General features: G+C 33.2%; 3 protein-coding genes across 5 annotated transcripts in view; 2 read left to right on the top strand and 1 right to left on the bottom strand.

Moving 5' to 3' along the window:
* The window catches only part of LOC107040013 (protein sprint), a 43,079-nt gene extending 26,651 nt beyond the window's left edge, over positions 1-16,428 (bottom strand). For 2 of the 3 annotated variants that reach the window (XM_015259901.1, XM_015259905.1), the window contains exons 1-3: positions 15,978-16,428; positions 973-1,148; positions 223-299 (exon numbers count right to left, since the gene is read on the bottom strand). In XM_015259901.1, coding sequence (XP_015115387.1) covers positions 223-299; positions 973-1,059 — 164 coding nt within the window. In that variant the 5' untranslated portion in view covers positions 1,060-1,148; positions 15,978-16,428. Of the gene's footprint in view, positions 1-222; positions 300-972; positions 1,149-7,231; positions 7,381-15,977 lie in introns of those variants that run through there. The other variant, XM_015259902.1, reaches the window with a different exon arrangement.
* On the top strand, positions 3,530-6,251 carry LOC107040017 (general odorant-binding protein 69a). Its single transcript, XM_015259910.1, has 6 exons — positions 3,530-3,688; positions 4,234-4,312; positions 4,391-4,479; positions 4,852-4,969; positions 5,760-5,827; positions 5,916-6,251. Exons 1-6 carry the CDS (start codon positions 3,620-3,622, stop codon positions 5,931-5,933), a joined length of 441 nt encoding a protein of 146 aa, XP_015115396.1. The 5' UTR covers positions 3,530-3,619; the 3' UTR covers positions 5,934-6,251.
* On the top strand, positions 7,599-11,145 carry LOC107040018 (general odorant-binding protein 56a). The gene is made up of 5 exons (XM_015259911.1): positions 7,599-7,701; positions 9,157-9,241; positions 9,907-9,995; positions 10,082-10,196; positions 10,988-11,145. The coding sequence occupies exons 1-5, from the start codon at positions 7,651-7,653 to the stop codon at positions 11,059-11,061; spliced, it is 414 nt and encodes a 137-aa protein (XP_015115397.1). The 5' UTR covers positions 7,599-7,650; the 3' UTR covers positions 11,062-11,145.
* Positions 16,429-17,619: the final 1,191 nt, after the last annotated feature.

Raw genomic sequence — 17,619 nt, 5'->3', positions numbered from 1 at the left:
CTCTCTCTCTCTCTCGCCCCCTCCAGCATAAAATTTATTTATGCGTAATCATTGAGCACTTGCGCGTGACTGGAAAGCATGGCACGGTCGCCAGCTGTCGTTGATTTCGTGCAATAGTTTGTCGCTCGGCTTATGAAGAAGATCTCCCCCTTCACCTCAATACGATCTGTTTAAATTAACCGCCTCTGTATACGTAATGCCTTTGGAGGGACGTAAACTCACCTTTTGAAACGATCTGTCGGACTATTGCAGAGCTCACTTAGCATACAGTCCAAATCACTCGCCAGGGAATTTAATAACTGAAATGGAAAATTATGGAAATTAATCAAATTTATTTAATTGTATTTTTATTCTAATTTCATTATTGCGTGGTTTGAGGTGAACCCTAGGGTCTTGTACTGTTTTCGTACTGATTAGCCCGTAGACTTGGAGATTTTCCATTGTAAATTCTTGAACTCAATTGAGTGAGAGGAAAATATTCATTAGTTGAATAGAAATAATATTTTACAATAGATTTTTTTTTGTTTCATTTTTCTTAGAAAATCCGAGGAGAGTTGCATAATTTTTTGCACAATGATAGTGGAATGAGGAACAGAATGTTGAAGAAATATTCAAACTTTTCAAATTAATGAAAATATTTCATTCAATAGAATGAATAATTAAGCAAAAACGAATTTAAACGAAATGTACCAAACTGTTGATTAAATTAAAATCAAATAAAAATTAAAATTAAGTAAAAAATTCTTTATTAAAGCTAGCAAATAAAAAAATAATTATAGAACTCAAATAGAATTCTAATAAAGTTCCATTAGAAATTCCACGGAATTCGTCGCAGAAAGCGAGTGTTTCCTGTTGTTGTAACACTAGTTAATTTGAAATCTATCTACAGCAGAAAATCGATAGTCATCTGTGTCTCGTACGAGCATTAAGGGCTCCCCTAATTGAAAAAAAAAAACCCTGATGAAAACTTACAATCAAGTAGCTCGAGGCATTGCTGCCGATCGATTCCCTCTTTTTCTGATTTTGTGAAACACAATCCTTGTTACCAACTTGTGACATTATCGTATGACTCTCATGTTAGTCATCCCACGTTCTTGAGCCGATGATAGATCACAATTCCCGTTGACTAATCATTTCGTTCAGCATCCCTGTAATTAAAAAACGGTGAATCTCTGATGATGAAGAAAATGAAATGAATCTTCGCGGGAATGGAGTGCATTGGAAAAGTTTTGGAATTCATTTCATATAAATGTGGCTTTGTGGTCAAGTATAATCGAGTTTTAATGACACTCTGGGCTTGCGGCGGAGAGCATTAGTGGCTTCCGTTCCACGTGCACTATGTATCAGATGGAGAATAAACTGGACGCCATTTTTTAACATCAAAACAAATTGAATCAGATGGGGCGATTGAGGAAATCAAACGCGTGTTGATGCAATTATTTTAGTAACACATGCGATTGTTAATTGACTTCGGGGAAATAATGCAATGCAAAATGAATGATTTTTTAAAAATTGTGGCGTGATTTATTGCGTGACAATAGAGCGGATCATTTAATACTTTTTGTTTTAGTGTTGTTTTTGTTGTTGATAAATGGGAAATTATGCCCTGAATTAATTTTTTTGGCTGGAATTTTTGTCAAGTGACTGCTTCACTGGAAATTCAAGGAATTTCGTCATTGAAAATTCACAATTTGGTGAAAATTCAGGGAAACTTCAGAAAAATTAATATAATTTAAAATGAATGATTTTTTCTTTAATTATTAAGTGACTTATTGCATAATAATGGAGCGGATAATTGGATACTGTCACGTTTAATGTTGTTGTTGCTGTCGATAAATAGGAAATTATGCCCTGAATTAATTTTTTTTTTGGCTGGAATTTTTGTCAAGTGACAGCACCACTGGAATTTTAAGGAATTTCGTCATTGAAAATTCATAATTTGATGAAAAAATCTGTAGAAACTGTGAATTTCAATTCAATATATTCTTAAATTTTCATGTTATTGTATAAAATTCACGTGAGTCGGGGAATTATCGTCTTGCTGTCCAAAAATTTGGTGCTGCTCAAAAATTTGGAATTTTCAAGGAAAAAAAAATAGAATTATTTTTTCTCTGGGCAGAATCAAGATAGAAATCTAAAATTTTGCGAGTAAACATCTTTCATCATCACTGGTAAGAGGAAGAATTGTGGATGCAAAAGCAGGCGGGGGGGCATTTTCAGCGGGTTTATCCGGCTAGGCCCTTTAATTCTCCTGATTGTAAGTTATTGGCTATTGAAACCACTTCATTTAGCCCCGCTTTCTCTCATAAAGGTGCCTACAGTCAATATCATAAGTCAGGTAGCTACAATGCAAAGCTAATCAGGTTTAATCCCGGGCAACAAGTCACTGGGAGGATTATTTTGGGCTGAGAGTGGAACAAATGCAACAATTATTTTTCGAATAATCGTGGAAAATTACAGGGCTGTAATTGCTGATTTTATCGAGTACCAGTTACACTAGAATTTCAAGGAATTTTGTCGTCAATAATTCACAATTTGAAAATTCCATCTTTCAATCTCTAAATTTCTGTTCAATTATTCTATGAAAATTGAGAAAAAAAATTATTTTTTTAGAGTTTTGAAATTAGAATTTAAGATGATTCAATCAATTAATTTTTAATTCATTCAAAATTCAGTCTAATTTGGTACAGAATATTCCAATTTTGTTGGAAAAATCAAAGTTGAAGAATTCTGATCTTTCTGCTGCTAAAAAATGTGGAATTCCACTGAATTGTCAATGAAAATGAAAATTCTATAATTTTTCACTCAAAATAAAGAATTTTAATTTTTTTCAACTGTCCACCGAGTTTCAAATTTAATCAGGAGTGACTAAAAATCATACAAAAAAATCAAGGGAAGCTGTAAATTTCAATTCAATTATCCCCTGAAAATTGAGACAAAAAATCAATTTTTCCCGAATTTTTGAACTAAAAATCAAAATAATTCAGATGAATATATTTTTGCATTTTCAATTGATTAAAAATTCGGTGTAATTCGGACTGAATATTCCTATTTTGTTTAAAAATTCAAAGTTGTCTAAAAAATTTGGAATTACACTGAATCGTCAGTAAAATTTCATAATTTGTTCCCCAAAAATAAGAATTTTTAATTGTTTTTCAACCGTCACAAACATCTTTGTGTTAAAATATGTAACACAAATGTGTGTTTGAAAAAATAAGTCTTCACTCCCTCCACCGAAAACTGTAAATCAATGTCCGACAAAAATTGCGTCGAATATTCCATTCCCCCCGAGATGATGTCTTTCAGATGTCTTTCAGACGATCCGCATAATCCCCAATAATAGACTAAATCTTTTCCATTACCTAACATGTAGAAGTGATTGAAGATAATGAGTTACTTCTTTCTAATTCAGAGTTTGAGACACCATTTGTCCATCGAGAGCACCTGTAATTTCGGTGGGCTGACCACCAGCGTTTCCGCCGAATAAAATGGAGTATATAAGCGAATTCTGCCATTCATTTCTCAGTTTTACGCGCTAGGAAGTACTCGTAAAATTCAGTGATTCGATAAAATTCGAAATTTTTTCTTGGATTCCCACTCTAAGGATAAAAATTCTAAAATGAAAAGTGGTATTCTTCTTGGATTAGCGATACTTTTGGTTGCTCAGAGTTTCGAGAATGCCGAGGCTGTAAGTATTCTCTAATCGTTCATTAAGTCATCTAGACATTTTCGCAAACAAGATTGATAAATAATTCAGCAGTGAAGTGATAAAATCAGTAGCGAAGTGGTCAAACGGTTCAAGTCAATTTAGTCTTTAGTTGAGTTTTCCAGAAATATGTCCGAATTTAAGGAAGATAGCAAAATTTTCATAATAAAATTTTTTGTAGAGCGAATTGAGTGCTACTAAAACGATTATGCGAAAAATTTTGCCATCTCCCTTAGACTTCGAGATATTCATCGAAAACTGGCGAATATTCAAAATCGACTTGAACCGTTTGATCACTTCGCTACTGAAATGTTAAAATGAAAAAATTAATGTTAAGATCGACATATTAAAAAATTCTATTAAATTTCTATTCAATAGAGTTTCAAACTGGGTTTTATGAACCATTATTATTCTATTTCATGTCATACAGGTTTTTTAATCGTTAAAAAATAGAGTTTCTATTAAAATTCCCTTAGAAAATCGCTTTTCCACTGAATTGAACATCTAAACTAATTTTTCACTTGAAGAAAATGACGATACCGCAAGTAACGAACATGCTGATGCCGATGAGGAAGACCTGCATACAAAAAACCGGCGCGAGTGCAGGTGATGCGATACAGTACGATTGATCAATTAAGATTGAATTCGATAGAATTCTTTATCAACAAGATAATGTCCTTTCAGACTTGGTTGACGCGCCGAAGACTGGCCCAATGCCGGACGATCCCTCCCTGAAGTGCTACTACTCATGCCTGCTGAAAATGGTCAAAGTCGTAAGTCCAAATTGTCTCATTTTTCCCATTAATTAATAATATTAATTAATATTTTAACTAATTAATTAATATTTTTAGTAATATCAATGAAAATTGTTTCAATTATTTGATCCAAACCAAGAATCCATTTGATCCATTTGCGTGATAAAAAATTCGGTCTCTTGATCGTCCAAACTATTTCATTTCTAAATAATAATGCATTTATTTTATGTGAAAAAAATAGAATAAATTGAAATGCAGGTTAAGTTTTAATAAATGGTTTGTTATGAGAAGCAATGAGAATGATTTGATATTTTTTCGATTGAAACGAAACATTCTCCGGATGCTGTCTGCCAGTTGTTTTACTCCAAATTTTGCGGAATCTGTTTTTAGGTAACGAAAGAAGGTCTACCCAATTATGAGAATATGGTGAAGCAAATGGACATGATGCTGCCGGCTGATGACTTAACGGCACGATTGAAGGACGTCATCAACTTGTGCGCTCCTAAAGGTATTGACAGAGTCAAATTTTTCGTTAAATTTTGAGAATTAATAATAATATAATTAATATGGTGATTATGTAGTTGAAATACAGTCAGAAACGAATGGAAATTTCGTGGAGGGTTGAGTAGGATAGACTTCTTAGGAGAGTGACATTGAATTCGATTTGGAAGGAAACAAAAAAATAAAATGTCAGATTTCATAGAAAATTCAATGAGCTTGTGAACTTTTGAGCAGCAGGAAGACGAGAAGTTCTAAAGTACTTGAATTTCCCAGCGGAATCCATCAATTAATTAAAAAATCAGGCATATTTACCCGATTTTTCCGAATTTCTGTGAATTCTTATGGAGTAATTGAACTTAAAGTTACGATTTCCATTTATTTTTTCATAAAATATCCAATTTTTAACTGTGAAATTCCTTGAAATGCGAATATGAACAATATGAACATCTCAAATGAATTAATCAATAGTACAAAGAGAGGGATAATTGTTTTAATTAAAAATTTTTTTAGAGTGCTTACACTCTATTTGAATTTCCCATCGGAATTCATCAGTTAATTGAAGAATCCGGCATATTTACCGAATTGTCCTGTTTTCTATGAATTTTTTTTGAATAATTGAATTTAAATTAACAGTTTCCAGTGATTTTTTCATAAAATATTAAATTTTCAAATGTGAAATTCCTTGAAATTACAATAGAACAATAATATGAACTTCCAAAATGAATAGTACAAAGGGAGAGATAATTTTTTTAATTAAAAAAAAATGTATAAAGTAAAAAATATTTTCCACTTTCCAGTGACGAGTACTGAGCCTTGTGAAGCGAATTGGCAGTTCATCAAGTGTTTTTATGAGACGGATAAAAATGTAAGATGATTGAGAAACAGACTGAAAAAATATAAAATATAAGGATAGCTTGGGATGAGACGATACTATGTATCAAACTCTGTTGCAGGTTTGCTTTTTCCCATGAAGAGCCGGGGGTTTGCTGGAAGTCTCTTCGCAATCGATCCATGCAACAGCAGGGCGCAATATCAACGCAATTCCAAATTATCCTGACTACGATGAATAAAAAAAAAGAAACAATTTTTTACGTACATACAAATTAAAGCAATTGTAATCATAAGCATCAATAGTATTTTTTTAATGGTTCAATTGATTTTTGGATAATGAAGAATTTCAAAATTGAACTTTTAAAACGAGAATGTTGATAAATTGATGATTTTGGGTGCGAAGTTATAAAAAATAAATTGTAATACTGCAATAAAGTGTTGTGAACACATTAAAAAATTTAATGCTTGGGTTTCTGGGAGCGTTAATACTTTGGCTAATGGAGGAACGTATAAAATGAACTCCTCGGATGACTTTGCGGCTATTTCTGATAATAGCCTCTACAAAATTCATAAACTTGCTCAGACATTCACATAGGGAAGCTCCTAGTTTTCAGAATAAACTTACTAATTTTATCTCGTCATTTAACCAATCGTTTTTGTTCATCATTATTGAATGAAAATTGAACAAAAAATGAAAATCCTATTTCCAATTTTTTCAATTTTGGAAAAATAGGAGAAGTTTTATTTTTTCAAGTTAGAAGTTTTTTTGTATTTTTGCTTATTTGTGACCGTAAATTGGCTAGATGGAGTGGCTTAATTACTAATTTTATGAAATTTATGATTCTAAATGATGCATCGTCCTTAGATCGAGACAGTTTATTCAATTTTAGACGAAAAACCTTAAAAATTCCTCGTAAATTTGAAGAATTTCGTTTATACCATTTATCTATTATTAATTGTCATTCATCCTCACTCGGTCGATTGTCATAGCCATTAAACGAATTGTAATCATAAACATCATAAGCATTTTTTAATGATTCAATAGATTTCCGGATAATGAAAATTTTTAAAAATAAATTGTAATATTGCAATAAAGCGTTATGAAAACATTAAAAAATTTAATGACTGGGGTTCTGAGAGCGTTAATACTTCGGCTAATGGAGAAACCTATAAAGCGAACTCCTCTGATGACTTTGCAGCTATTTCTGATAATAGCCTCTAGTGTTTAGACTAAACTTACTAATTTTATGAAATTTATGGTTCTAAATTTTGCATTATCTTTAGATTGAGATTATGCAAAATTTCAGAGATTGAGATTTATGCAATTTCAGATGAAAAACTTTAAAAATTAGAAATATTTCTCTATATTCCTCTCGTAAAGTTGAAGAATTTTGTTTATACCATTTATCATTTATTATTAATTGTCATTCATACTCACCATAGCTATTGACTCGTAAAAATGAAGAGAATAATTGTCTCCATCGGTGAGAGATAAAATCGGGAGCCTATTGAGTGCTAGAAATTCATCACAAAGTTGTCGGTCGATTTGTCACAGCCACTCGCTCATTCATCTTTATTCCCCGTTAATTATCTAGGGCTCCGACAAACTGCGCGCTATTGACGGAGAATATGGAGTCAAAGATGAGCCGCAACGTGACTCCGCTATCGCACGAAATTATCAAGGAAGTGTTTCCTGTCGTGCTAGAAAAAACACGAGATCGCGAGGAAAAAACTCAAATTGTCAGCTGCCGAGCGGATTTTCAGTATAAATATGAATAGTTTGGAAAAATACCAGTCAATTCGTGTAATAACTACCTGCCGAGGTGTTTCAGGCGCATTGTTCAATATTCATTCGGTATGAAGAGTGGAGTATTCTTCGTTGCTCTTGTGGGCGCTTTTGCTGTCGTTGTGAGTCGAAACTTTCTTCAGTTATCGATTACCGTTATATTGTAGGGGGAATTGGGAATCAGAGGTGGCGGAGGGAAAATGAATGTCAGGGTATTCATGTATTATTATAATGTTGAAATTTTTTGAAAATTTACCGCGAAGCGTAAAATTATTTAAGGATATTCAAGTAGTTTGGCTATTTTTTCTCCAGTGAAATATTTTTCTACTGTTGTAGTCAAACATCAGAGCTTTGACCTCAAGTTTCAGAATATTTTACAATGATTTTATTATTTAAACTTTGAAAGTTTGACTTTGAATGTTAATATTGAAGCGTTAGAAAACATTTAAAAATCTGAAAAAAATTAGAAAGTTTGCTTTTGGAAAAAAATTGATGTAATAATTTAACAATTCCAAGTTTTGAAAATTATGAGTATTTTTTATAAATAATTTATAAATAATCCATTTTCCACTATAAAAATTAATTGACAAATTCAACGATTGAAAATGTCTAATTGAATCTCCCCCCGAGATCCTTAATTCCTCATTATTCCAAAAAGAGGAATATTCCAGTGATAAAGTGGTAAAAGGTAACGAGTTGATTCAGCGAATCCAAGAGAGAGTGAAATTTCTGCCGAGCTCCTCAAGAAAAAAATCACTATCTCCCACAGATCCACAGATATCCCCCAAGAACTCAATTAAGAGTTGAGTCTACTTGTTCCCCCTCATCACTCCACTACTCATTTCTATCCTTGGAGAATGAAATAGTAGTTAGAAGTACAAATGAATCAGGAAGTTGAGAATGTCGTGGCAAAAAGTGCTGAAGCAAAGATGATTCAACTCAACTGTAGGGAAACTTCTCTCCTACATATCATCGAATCCATAAAAATCTCGTTATCAAACTTAATTCCAAGGAATTTAAAAGAAACTCATCATCAAGTAAAACTGACTCATCTTGTTTCACAAGCTTGCAACTAAATTTGTAATTACAACCAAATGATAACAATAACGATAATAACAATTTAATAATAATAATAATAATAATAATTGACAATTAAACTGAAAAATGAAAAAAAAAAATCAATGATTGAAAATAATAATTATTTTAAAAATAATAAAAATGTTTTGTCAACTCTCAAATTGATTACAACTGTCGTTTCCTGATAGAAATGAATATTTCATTGCATTCTTTCCCATGCGAATTCCAAGAACTCATTGACATTTCAAATGAGATGAGAATGAGAAATAAAATCTCAAAGTCGTAACTCTTCGTGTCATGGAATTTTTAATTATTATTTATCATTATTTATTATTATTGTTAATATTATTATTATTATCTTTATTGAGAAAGAACAGCATATCTCGAGGCAATAATAAATAATAATTTATTTGTTCTACTGTATCGAGGCAATAATTAATTAATTAATTGCAGATTCTAATAATTTTGGAAGCCCATATTTATTATTGTAAAAATTTCAGGCTGGGGATCCACCTAATAAAGATTGTCCACTCATGAAGGCACTGAAGGAGAGCATCGACGCGTGCATCGATAAACTCAGTGAAGGTTTGTGATGAAGGCACTTGTTGATTCGTTCACTCCATTATTGTGAACAATGGGAGTTGAAAATCGGTAGTGGAGAGGTAAAAAGAGCTGAGTCAGTCCGGCGCTTTGTTTTTGCTGAATAGCTTGGAATTCAGGAGAGATGGGGAAATTTCTCTCTGAATAATGGAATTCCGAGGTGACTTCTGACGATATTAAAGTGGGGCACTGAGTGATTATGAGTTTTATGATCTTTTTCTTTTAATTTTATTTTAATTTCTATTTTTAATCAATTTTTCATTGCATTTCGTTGAAGCAAGTGCACCTGATTTTCCCTCATCAGTCGAAAAAATTGCAGAATTTTCTTTGAATATGAAAAATGGATAAACATCCCCAAGGAGTTTCACTTGTTAAAAAAATCTTATGAGAAATTAGTGAAGAAGTAAAATCGTTTGAGTAAATTTTGACTATTGGTCAGTTTTCAGTGAATATCTCTGGATCTAAGGCAGATAGCAAAATTTCCGTCATTACCTTTTTTGTAGAGCGGATTGAGACCTACAAAAAAGGTCATTACGAAAATTTCTCTATCTCCCTTCAATTCAGAGATAAAATTGTTTTCCCACTTCGCTGATTTAAAAGGCGATTTCTAATATGCAGAGTATTTTAATTTCAAACAATTAATTATGCAGAAAGTGCTAAACTAATGGAGAAAGATCAGTTCGCCGATAACGAGGAAATCCGCTGCTTCCATGCATGCGTTATGACTCACAGTGGCCTTGTGAGTAAAAAAAACAAGCTACAAACAAATGTTCATTACAGAAATGAAAATATTCAATCACGATTCGATTATTATCTTTCCTTCAGATGACCGATGGCAAGATGGACATCGCGGCCCTCGAGGAAATGCTGTCGGGGGATCCTGAACACGAGGAGGAAGCCAGGAAAATCACGGAGATAATGAAATCGTGTAAGCCCGAATGTAAGTACTCAACCCAAATCCCTGGACTGCCTCGGTATCCGAGAGTGAATTGGTTAAGTGTAGCAAGATAGAACGAGTCGTCTCTTTACGTCTTGTTGGAGTGATCCGAGACAACACGGGCATGAGCAGGGATAGCCGTTTCCATAAATTATAATTATCGTTAAATTATTAAGTAGTCAATTCGTTAATATCAGTCTTCAATTTTAATTATTGAGTGATCATCAATTTTAATATTCAAATTCCGAATTATTTATTGAGGATTAGTAGGATAATCGGAAATTCGTTATGAGAAATTTAGTATTATTTACTTTTATAAAAGTAAAAAATACTAAATTTCTTATGAGGGATAATTAATAATCTAAATTGTCAGTTGACGATTAATTAAATATTTAATAATATTATTAAATATTCAATTCATTATTAATATCATTATCATCATCATTAAATTATATTACTAATATTATTAAATATGTAATTCATCGTCAGTTGAAAATTTAGATTATTAATTATTATTTTATTTTTTAATTTTGATTAGAATATTTAAAGCGTAATCAATGTAAGTCGGAAATACTTTTGATATTGAATAGTCGGAAGATTGATGGCCATCCCTGCGCACGATAAAATTTCATGGGAAAACCTAGAGAAATCGCAAGAATTTTTTTTCATTGAAAATTCACAATTTCAAGGAAAAATCAACTTCAACACGTTACGATTTATCAATTTCCTACTGTTCAATGTTATTGTCCAATGTAACTGTTTATTTAAATTAATTAATTCTCTCCCAATTGCAGCTGAAACGAGTGACAATGAGTGTGAAGTGGCTGGCAACTACGTAAAATGTTTCCAGGCGAAGAAAATGAATTAATAAACGAAACCTGCACACTAAAAATACTCAATTATTGTAACTTGTGGCAATTAGAAAATAAAAATTCAAGCATCAAAAGCAAAACGTTAATTATTACTCTCTCCCGCAGATCACCGTGATTAGCTGGACTGATGAGTCAGTAGGGGTGATAATAAATACGATGATAAGTGATGGAAATTAGTGGGAATGACGAATTTCCAAACAAAAGAATCAACTAACTAAATCAACGGCTCGTTAATTCCATCAGCTTTTACATTGTAAGAGAAAAACATAAATTTACCTAAAGAATTACGAAACGCTTTCAACTTGTTATCGAAATTATCAGATTCCCTCGATCTCAAGCGCAACTAAATAAAACAGAATTTAACAAAGGACATTCTACGATCCTCTGTGTCAAACATCTGTAAGCTTTCGAAACGAGCGAAGCGTGTACACGTGTGACAGCCTCAAAAAAAATATTATTCTCGAAAATTGCATGTCTATTACTGTTAATTATTTGCGTAAAGATCCTTAACGATATTCGAGCATTTTTTACCATTTTCAATCATCAAATTTTGTGAATTAAATTGCGTGAGGAAAATTTGAAAACAATTATCAATATTCAGTATCATTAAAATTATATTTTGCACAGAATTATTTTTTAAACATTCGTTGTTTATAAATAAATAATTAAGATGCGTTTATAAATAAATAATTAAGATTGTTTATAAATCCTTTTTCATTTATTTATATAAAATGCTCAATCTGCCTCCAAATATAATTTTCTCATTTTTTTCAGATTAAAAAAATATTTTCTATGGTTCAAAATTGAAATTGAAATTCAAACATGCAATAATTTGTTGGAATTAACGAATTATTCATTTCATATAATTAAAACATCATTGAAATGGATATAAGAATTGTAAATAAAAGATTTTATTTTGTTCAAATGTGACATTGCTCTCGTTGTGTGGAAATAATAATAATATAGGAATCAAGCTATAAAATCTTGAATACCCATTTGATAGCTCAATCCAGAATGTCTCAACAAACAAAACGATCTTAAGGACATAAAAATCGGGTGAAAATTGTGACTATAAAAAATATTTATGAACGGAATCCAGCAGCGAAGGCAAAAGATAAAACGTTCGCGTCAATTTCGCGGGATTCAAGGGGAAAAGCAAAATTTTTAGCAGCTCCCATTTTTCATTGCGAATCAAATTTGTTTCAGATAAGAATTTATAATGAAGTTTGGAATAAAATTTCGGGGATTTGTTTGTTTGAAACAAATTTGATTGACGGAATTATATTTTTTTTTCAATGTAAGAAAAATTTGTTATCGCTTTTAAATTTATCCCTTCGAAATATTTTTCAAAAGCTGGAAATCGACTGAAATTGTTCAATGTTTTTGCCACTGAATAAATAATACTATTAAACTATCTCAATGAATAACAGTTACTCAATTAATCGGTGAATTCCAGTCGTGATAATTTACGCGCAAGAATTTGCGCGAAAAATAAAAATTAGAAAAAAAAATTGATTTGTTAGTTCAATTATTCCGCGACAAGTCGGAAAATTCAGGAAAAAATTGGAAATTCGTGTGATTTTGTTTCCCAATATTTACGTTCCGCTGAAAATTCAATCAATTTGTGAAATTTCCGTTTCACTCCCACTAAAAACTCACGAATATCCTCGAATTCTCCCTAAAACTTGAAATTTCGTAAAATTTTCAAGGGTCTTGAATGCAAAAAAGGCCAAAGTACATGGATATCCCCAATTTCAAGGCGATTGAATTCCCAGCAGGGACTGGAATAATCTCCCTTGATAAACCTCCACAGTAGTACAAGAGAAAATCAGCAAGTCATACCCAAACAATCTCGCGTCCCCCAGCTGAATACACACGGCTCACTGATACGAGCCTGTCCCCATCCGCAGGATCGATTCTACCCCATAAAGGTCGTCAATGTCCCACCATTGGACGAGCCGTTTAGCAGATGAGACGAAAAAGTTTCTCAGAAATGAAAAATGTTAAACAGGGAGTAACCACGGCCAATCGCTGTTACAATCCAAATATGTAAGCAGCGTGGGCATTTTGACATTTTTTTATTCCGTTTTTTTTTTCTCCTCTCCTCTACCATTTCTGCAATGCTGCACCCACACACGAGACAACTGTGAAAACGGGTTCTCTGGGCTTTAAAGTGGTGGTTGTGGCCGTGCCCACTTGACGATTCGAATGAAATCGGGACCAAATGGAAATACTCTGCATGTGTGTACACACAAAACTGTTCACTTTCATCAAATTGAAATCGCACAATCGCATGATTTAATTGGTCGGTATGCCAAGGACTCGAGAGGGCCAACGTCATCTTTATATGTGTCTCAGCTCTCCTCGATTTTAGTTGAGTTAGAGGGGAGACGGCCTCTCTGAGTGGCATTTCATTTTCATTTCATACAGACCCAACAGCACACGGCCAATTACAGAAGCAAAATTGAATAGATGAGGGGTATAGTGATGAAATTAGTAAAAGCGACGGTTCAAAGTAATACGCATGAGGGCATTGTTAAAGCATTATTTATAGTGCTTATATTTTTTCAATTCGTAGACAATCTAATGTTTTTCAATGACTAAAGGATATTCGAGTATTTTTTACAGTTTGGTACAAACCACACGATACGTGGTTAGAAATTTTTTGAAATTTCGTGGAAGGTATTATAGTAAATCTCCTGAGAGTGACATTGAATCGAAATTCATGAATGTTCAGTGGAATTTAAATATTTAGAAAGAAAATTACATAAATTTTCAATTTTTCCCTGATTTTTCTGAATTTTCGCAGAATAATTGAATTGAAAAATAGAGTATTTTATTGATTTCCAGGTTATTAGAACAGAAAATCAATGGAATATTTGATTTTTCAATAACAAGTTCTGCTGAAATTTCAGTGGAACGTGAACACGATAAAAAATTCCGGAATTTAGCACGAAAAATTCAGACGAAAATTTTTAATAGTGTAGATTCAACCCTTTTCAATCATGAAATTTATCAATTAAATTGCGTGAGAAAAATTTGAATAAAATCATCAATATTTCAAACATTTGTTGTATATAAATAAATAAATAAAGTTGTTTAAACTTTCTGAATATGAATAAGCTTGTTACGATTCCGAACAAATGATTTTTATGATGAGAAATTAATTGTTTATAAATGTATCATAGAAAATGCTCGTAATTTTCAAAAATCGCAATTTTAAAATTATTTCATCAATTTTCCTCCAAAAGTGAACTTTTTAAATTTTTTCTTAATTTCTAAAATATGTTCTAACGGTTCAATACCAAAATTCACATTGAAGCCCGCAAAATTTGAATAATAAAATTATTGTAAAATATCCAGAAACTTGGGATCAAATTATTTCCTATTTGATTTTTTCTTGTTCATTTTTTAATAATTTATTTTATCATTTAATTACTTGATAGTTGCTTTCGATTGGTTTTGCACTTAAGCTTATTTTGTCGCTCATTTATTCATTTGCTGCTTGCATTATTTGTTATTATTTTCATTCCCCAGAATGCCTACGCGCCGCACCAATAGATTACATCAAAATTTTCGGAACATCCGGCGAAGAATTCGAGAATACTCAATCACATGTCAGAAGGCGTCTCTCGTATTGAATAGAGTAATTTATTTTTCAGATTTGAATGGGTATTTCGCGGTGACTGGGTGATAAATTCATTTGACGGATTGGACACGGTGACCTTCATCAAACTAATCGAAAAATGTAGAAATCTGTCGATGGAAGTTTATCTGATTTCAGTTGGAGCTAAACGGAACAAAAGCGTTCAACTGCGCGGAATTCGTGACCTGTTGAATGGGATAAAATCGAAGGCTCTGACATTTTTTCAAAGCGCTTTTTTCATGGATTTTTAACGGTCGACTGATGGAACCTCTCCAAATATTTCAGTTTTTACTGCGTCGTAGAATTTTTACAGTGAAAATTCGCTCTATCGCAATTGTCTGTGTTTCAAATATTTTTTCCACAACTGCAATAAAAAAAATAAAATTGCTTGGAATGTTGCTAACGATTTCTGAAAGTCAGGGGTCATTTAATCCGTAGGAATTCAAGATATTTAGGAAAATTCATCCGGCAAATGAAATGTCAAATGAAACAGACCGATTGACCTTAATTTTCTTGATTTCTCTCAATACTCATAGAATAATTGAATTGAAATTCCCAGTTTCCCTTGTTTTTTTTTTTTTTTTCATAAAATCCAAAATTTACGCCGCTTAAAATTCTGGAATTGTCCTATTCAGTGAAACCCAAAATTTCATGATTTTTGTTCCCCTAAATTTCCCGCATTCAGTGTCACTGCAACTGTCCCAGAAATTTCATTGTTTTTCCAACAGTGCACTGCCCAATGATTCTTATCACCTGTGCACACACCTTCTCTCCACCATGTGCATCCCCGCATTTGCGCATTCCCCCGAGTGTGAATGTGTTAGCACGAGCGATTGAAACATGGCGGGCTGCGGCGGTTAGGAATATACAAAAGTATGCAATTATGGCGGTGGCTGCATTTATAAATATTCCAAAGGGACACCAAGGAAAAAATCATGAGCGTTGCTCTCGCGCGTCAGTTTATTCTGGGATTAAATCTACACATGGGTTTTTCACCGCGCGCTGAATTGAGAGATGAAATCTTTGTGGAGTAACTACTGTTTATGAGGCCCAATGAGACCATGATTTATGTCGTTTATTGCCCGACTACCGTGTGTCACTGGGCTTCAAATAAACATTGCAATTAGTTTTTGTTTTTTCTGTTCATCCCACTTGCACTTTCACTCGAGACGATTGAGTGATTTGTGGAATGGGGTAAATCCCACGTAATTTTGACTATTCTTAACTATACTTTAGCGTTTTTTATGTGTATGAAAAATCATTTACCTTTGAGAAGAATTCATTTCCGCTTCTTGGAGTGTTTTTCGTTGATTGAGGTCCTCACAACTGCTGTATTCCTTGTGGTAATAAACGTCACAGTAAAAATCACTTTGGTTTAATTAATTATTAATTAATTAAATTGTAAGGAGGCAGCGCTCCGAATGAGCGAGAGATCGTCACGGTTTATTTGTCTTGCCTTTGTCACTGAACTCGCGAGTCTCAACTGGAGATGACGAATTTCCAGTGAAAGAGAAAAGGTATAAAAAGGGGTGGGATATAATCGTCACTGGGGAAAATGCCTCACATATCGCCGAGGCCACTTGTCTTTGTTCGGGGTATTTTGTTTATTTCATGGCCTTTTGGATTGAATTGGGATGTAGGGGCATTCACGGATTTACGGCACGGCGCATCACCTGTTGCGCGGGTGCGCGCCGAACGGATGACAAATACACGCAAGTAATCGCTAACGGGGAATGAGAGACATGAGGGGCTCAGGGGTTTGACGGGAGTGTGACGGGAGGAGTCGAATTGAAATAATCGACGTCGAAATATATCGATCGGCGTGCGGCTCCGGGGGCGCTGCGAGCGGCGGCGGGAGGATTTGAATTGAATTTAGAGAAATGGGGAGGCGGGGGAGTATTTGGTTTTTGACGTCGACACGGTTTTTAGTCTGTGGTGGGGGAATTCGCGGGGTTAGTCTTAAGGCTAGCGACATCTGTCGGAATTGCAGATTTTTCTAGAAACTTTGAGAAAATTGTCCGGTTTTACAGGAAATTCAAGAAAATTCTACGGTTAACTGACAATTTGAGATCATTCTCCGGTTTTTTAGAATATTCAAGAAAATTCTCTGCTCTTGTAGGAAATTATAGAAAATTCTTCGATTTACAGGAAAGTTTAAGAAAATTCTCCGGTTTACTGGAAAATTTGAGAAAATTCACCCATTTTATAGAAAATTCTGGACAATTCTCTGGTTTTCTATAAAATCTGAGAATTTTCTCAAATTTTCTGTAAAACCGGAAAATTTCCTCGCATGGTCCAAACAGCCGGAAAAATTTCTCGAATGGTCTAGAAAACGGGAGAATTTTTTAGAATTTTCTGTAAAACTGGAGAATTTTTATTGATAGGGCAGAGTAATCACCGTCGAATGAGCTTTCATTTCCATTTTTGGAAGACACTTATAAAAAAATTTAAAGTTTATATACATAAACTAAAATTGTACCCAAAAGTCATTTTTAATGAAATTCTAGAACCTTTGCTGCAATGTTCCATCTTTTCCGTATAATACTTGATTCGACGTTTTTTATTGCTCTCTACGACGCTGCAATCTCCGTTGGAGATTCCAAGCTTCGGAAGTAGCTTTGAGATTTCCCCGTTCGGCTCAGTAATTATTGATGCGGCGGGCCCTCTGTTTCGTTTTCTCGACAATTGTTAACCTTACCCCTCTAAAAAATTGATGTCGACGCTCCTCTCTTTTCCCATTTGCTACTCGAATTCTTTTTGCCAGACTAATCAATTTTCCACGTTTCCGTATCTAGACAAGAGCTATTGAAAATTCCATATTTAATTTAAAACAAAAATACTTTTATAGAATAAATAGTGCATTCTCTGAAAAATTCTATTGGCTTTCTAATGAACTTCTATTGAAATT

Source organism: Diachasma alloeum, unplaced genomic scaffold (assembly GCF_001412515.2).
Source record: "Diachasma alloeum isolate Michigan unplaced genomic scaffold, Dall2.0 Dall_scaffold_00315, whole genome shotgun sequence".
Classification (NCBI taxonomy): domain Eukaryota; kingdom Metazoa; phylum Arthropoda; class Insecta; order Hymenoptera; family Braconidae; genus Diachasma; species Diachasma alloeum.
This window is presented reverse-complemented; position numbering and strand designations above follow the sequence as displayed.

Excerpts from the sequence above, each read along its gene's own strand:
- LOC107040017 (XM_015259910.1), top strand. The coding sequence starts at position 3,620 with ATGAAAAGTGGTATTCTTCTTGGATTAGCGATACTTTTGGTTGCTCAG. Across the intron at positions 4,313-4,390 it reads AAAAACCGGCGCGAGTGCAG|ACTTGGTTGACGCGCCGAAG; the intron begins GTGATGCGATAC and ends ATGTCCTTTCAG. Across the intron at positions 4,480-4,851 it reads TGCTGAAAATGGTCAAAGTC|GTAACGAAAGAAGGTCTACC; the intron begins GTAAGTCCAAAT and ends ATCTGTTTTTAG.
- LOC107040018 (XM_015259911.1), top strand. The coding sequence starts at position 7,651 with ATGAAGAGTGGAGTATTCTTCGTTGCTCTTGTGGGCGCTTTTGCTGTC. Across the intron at positions 7,702-9,156 it reads TGGGCGCTTTTGCTGTCGTT|GCTGGGGATCCACCTAATAA; the intron begins GTGAGTCGAAAC and ends TAAAAATTTCAG. Across the intron at positions 9,996-10,081 it reads TTATGACTCACAGTGGCCTT|ATGACCGATGGCAAGATGGA; the intron begins GTGAGTAAAAAA and ends TCTTTCCTTCAG.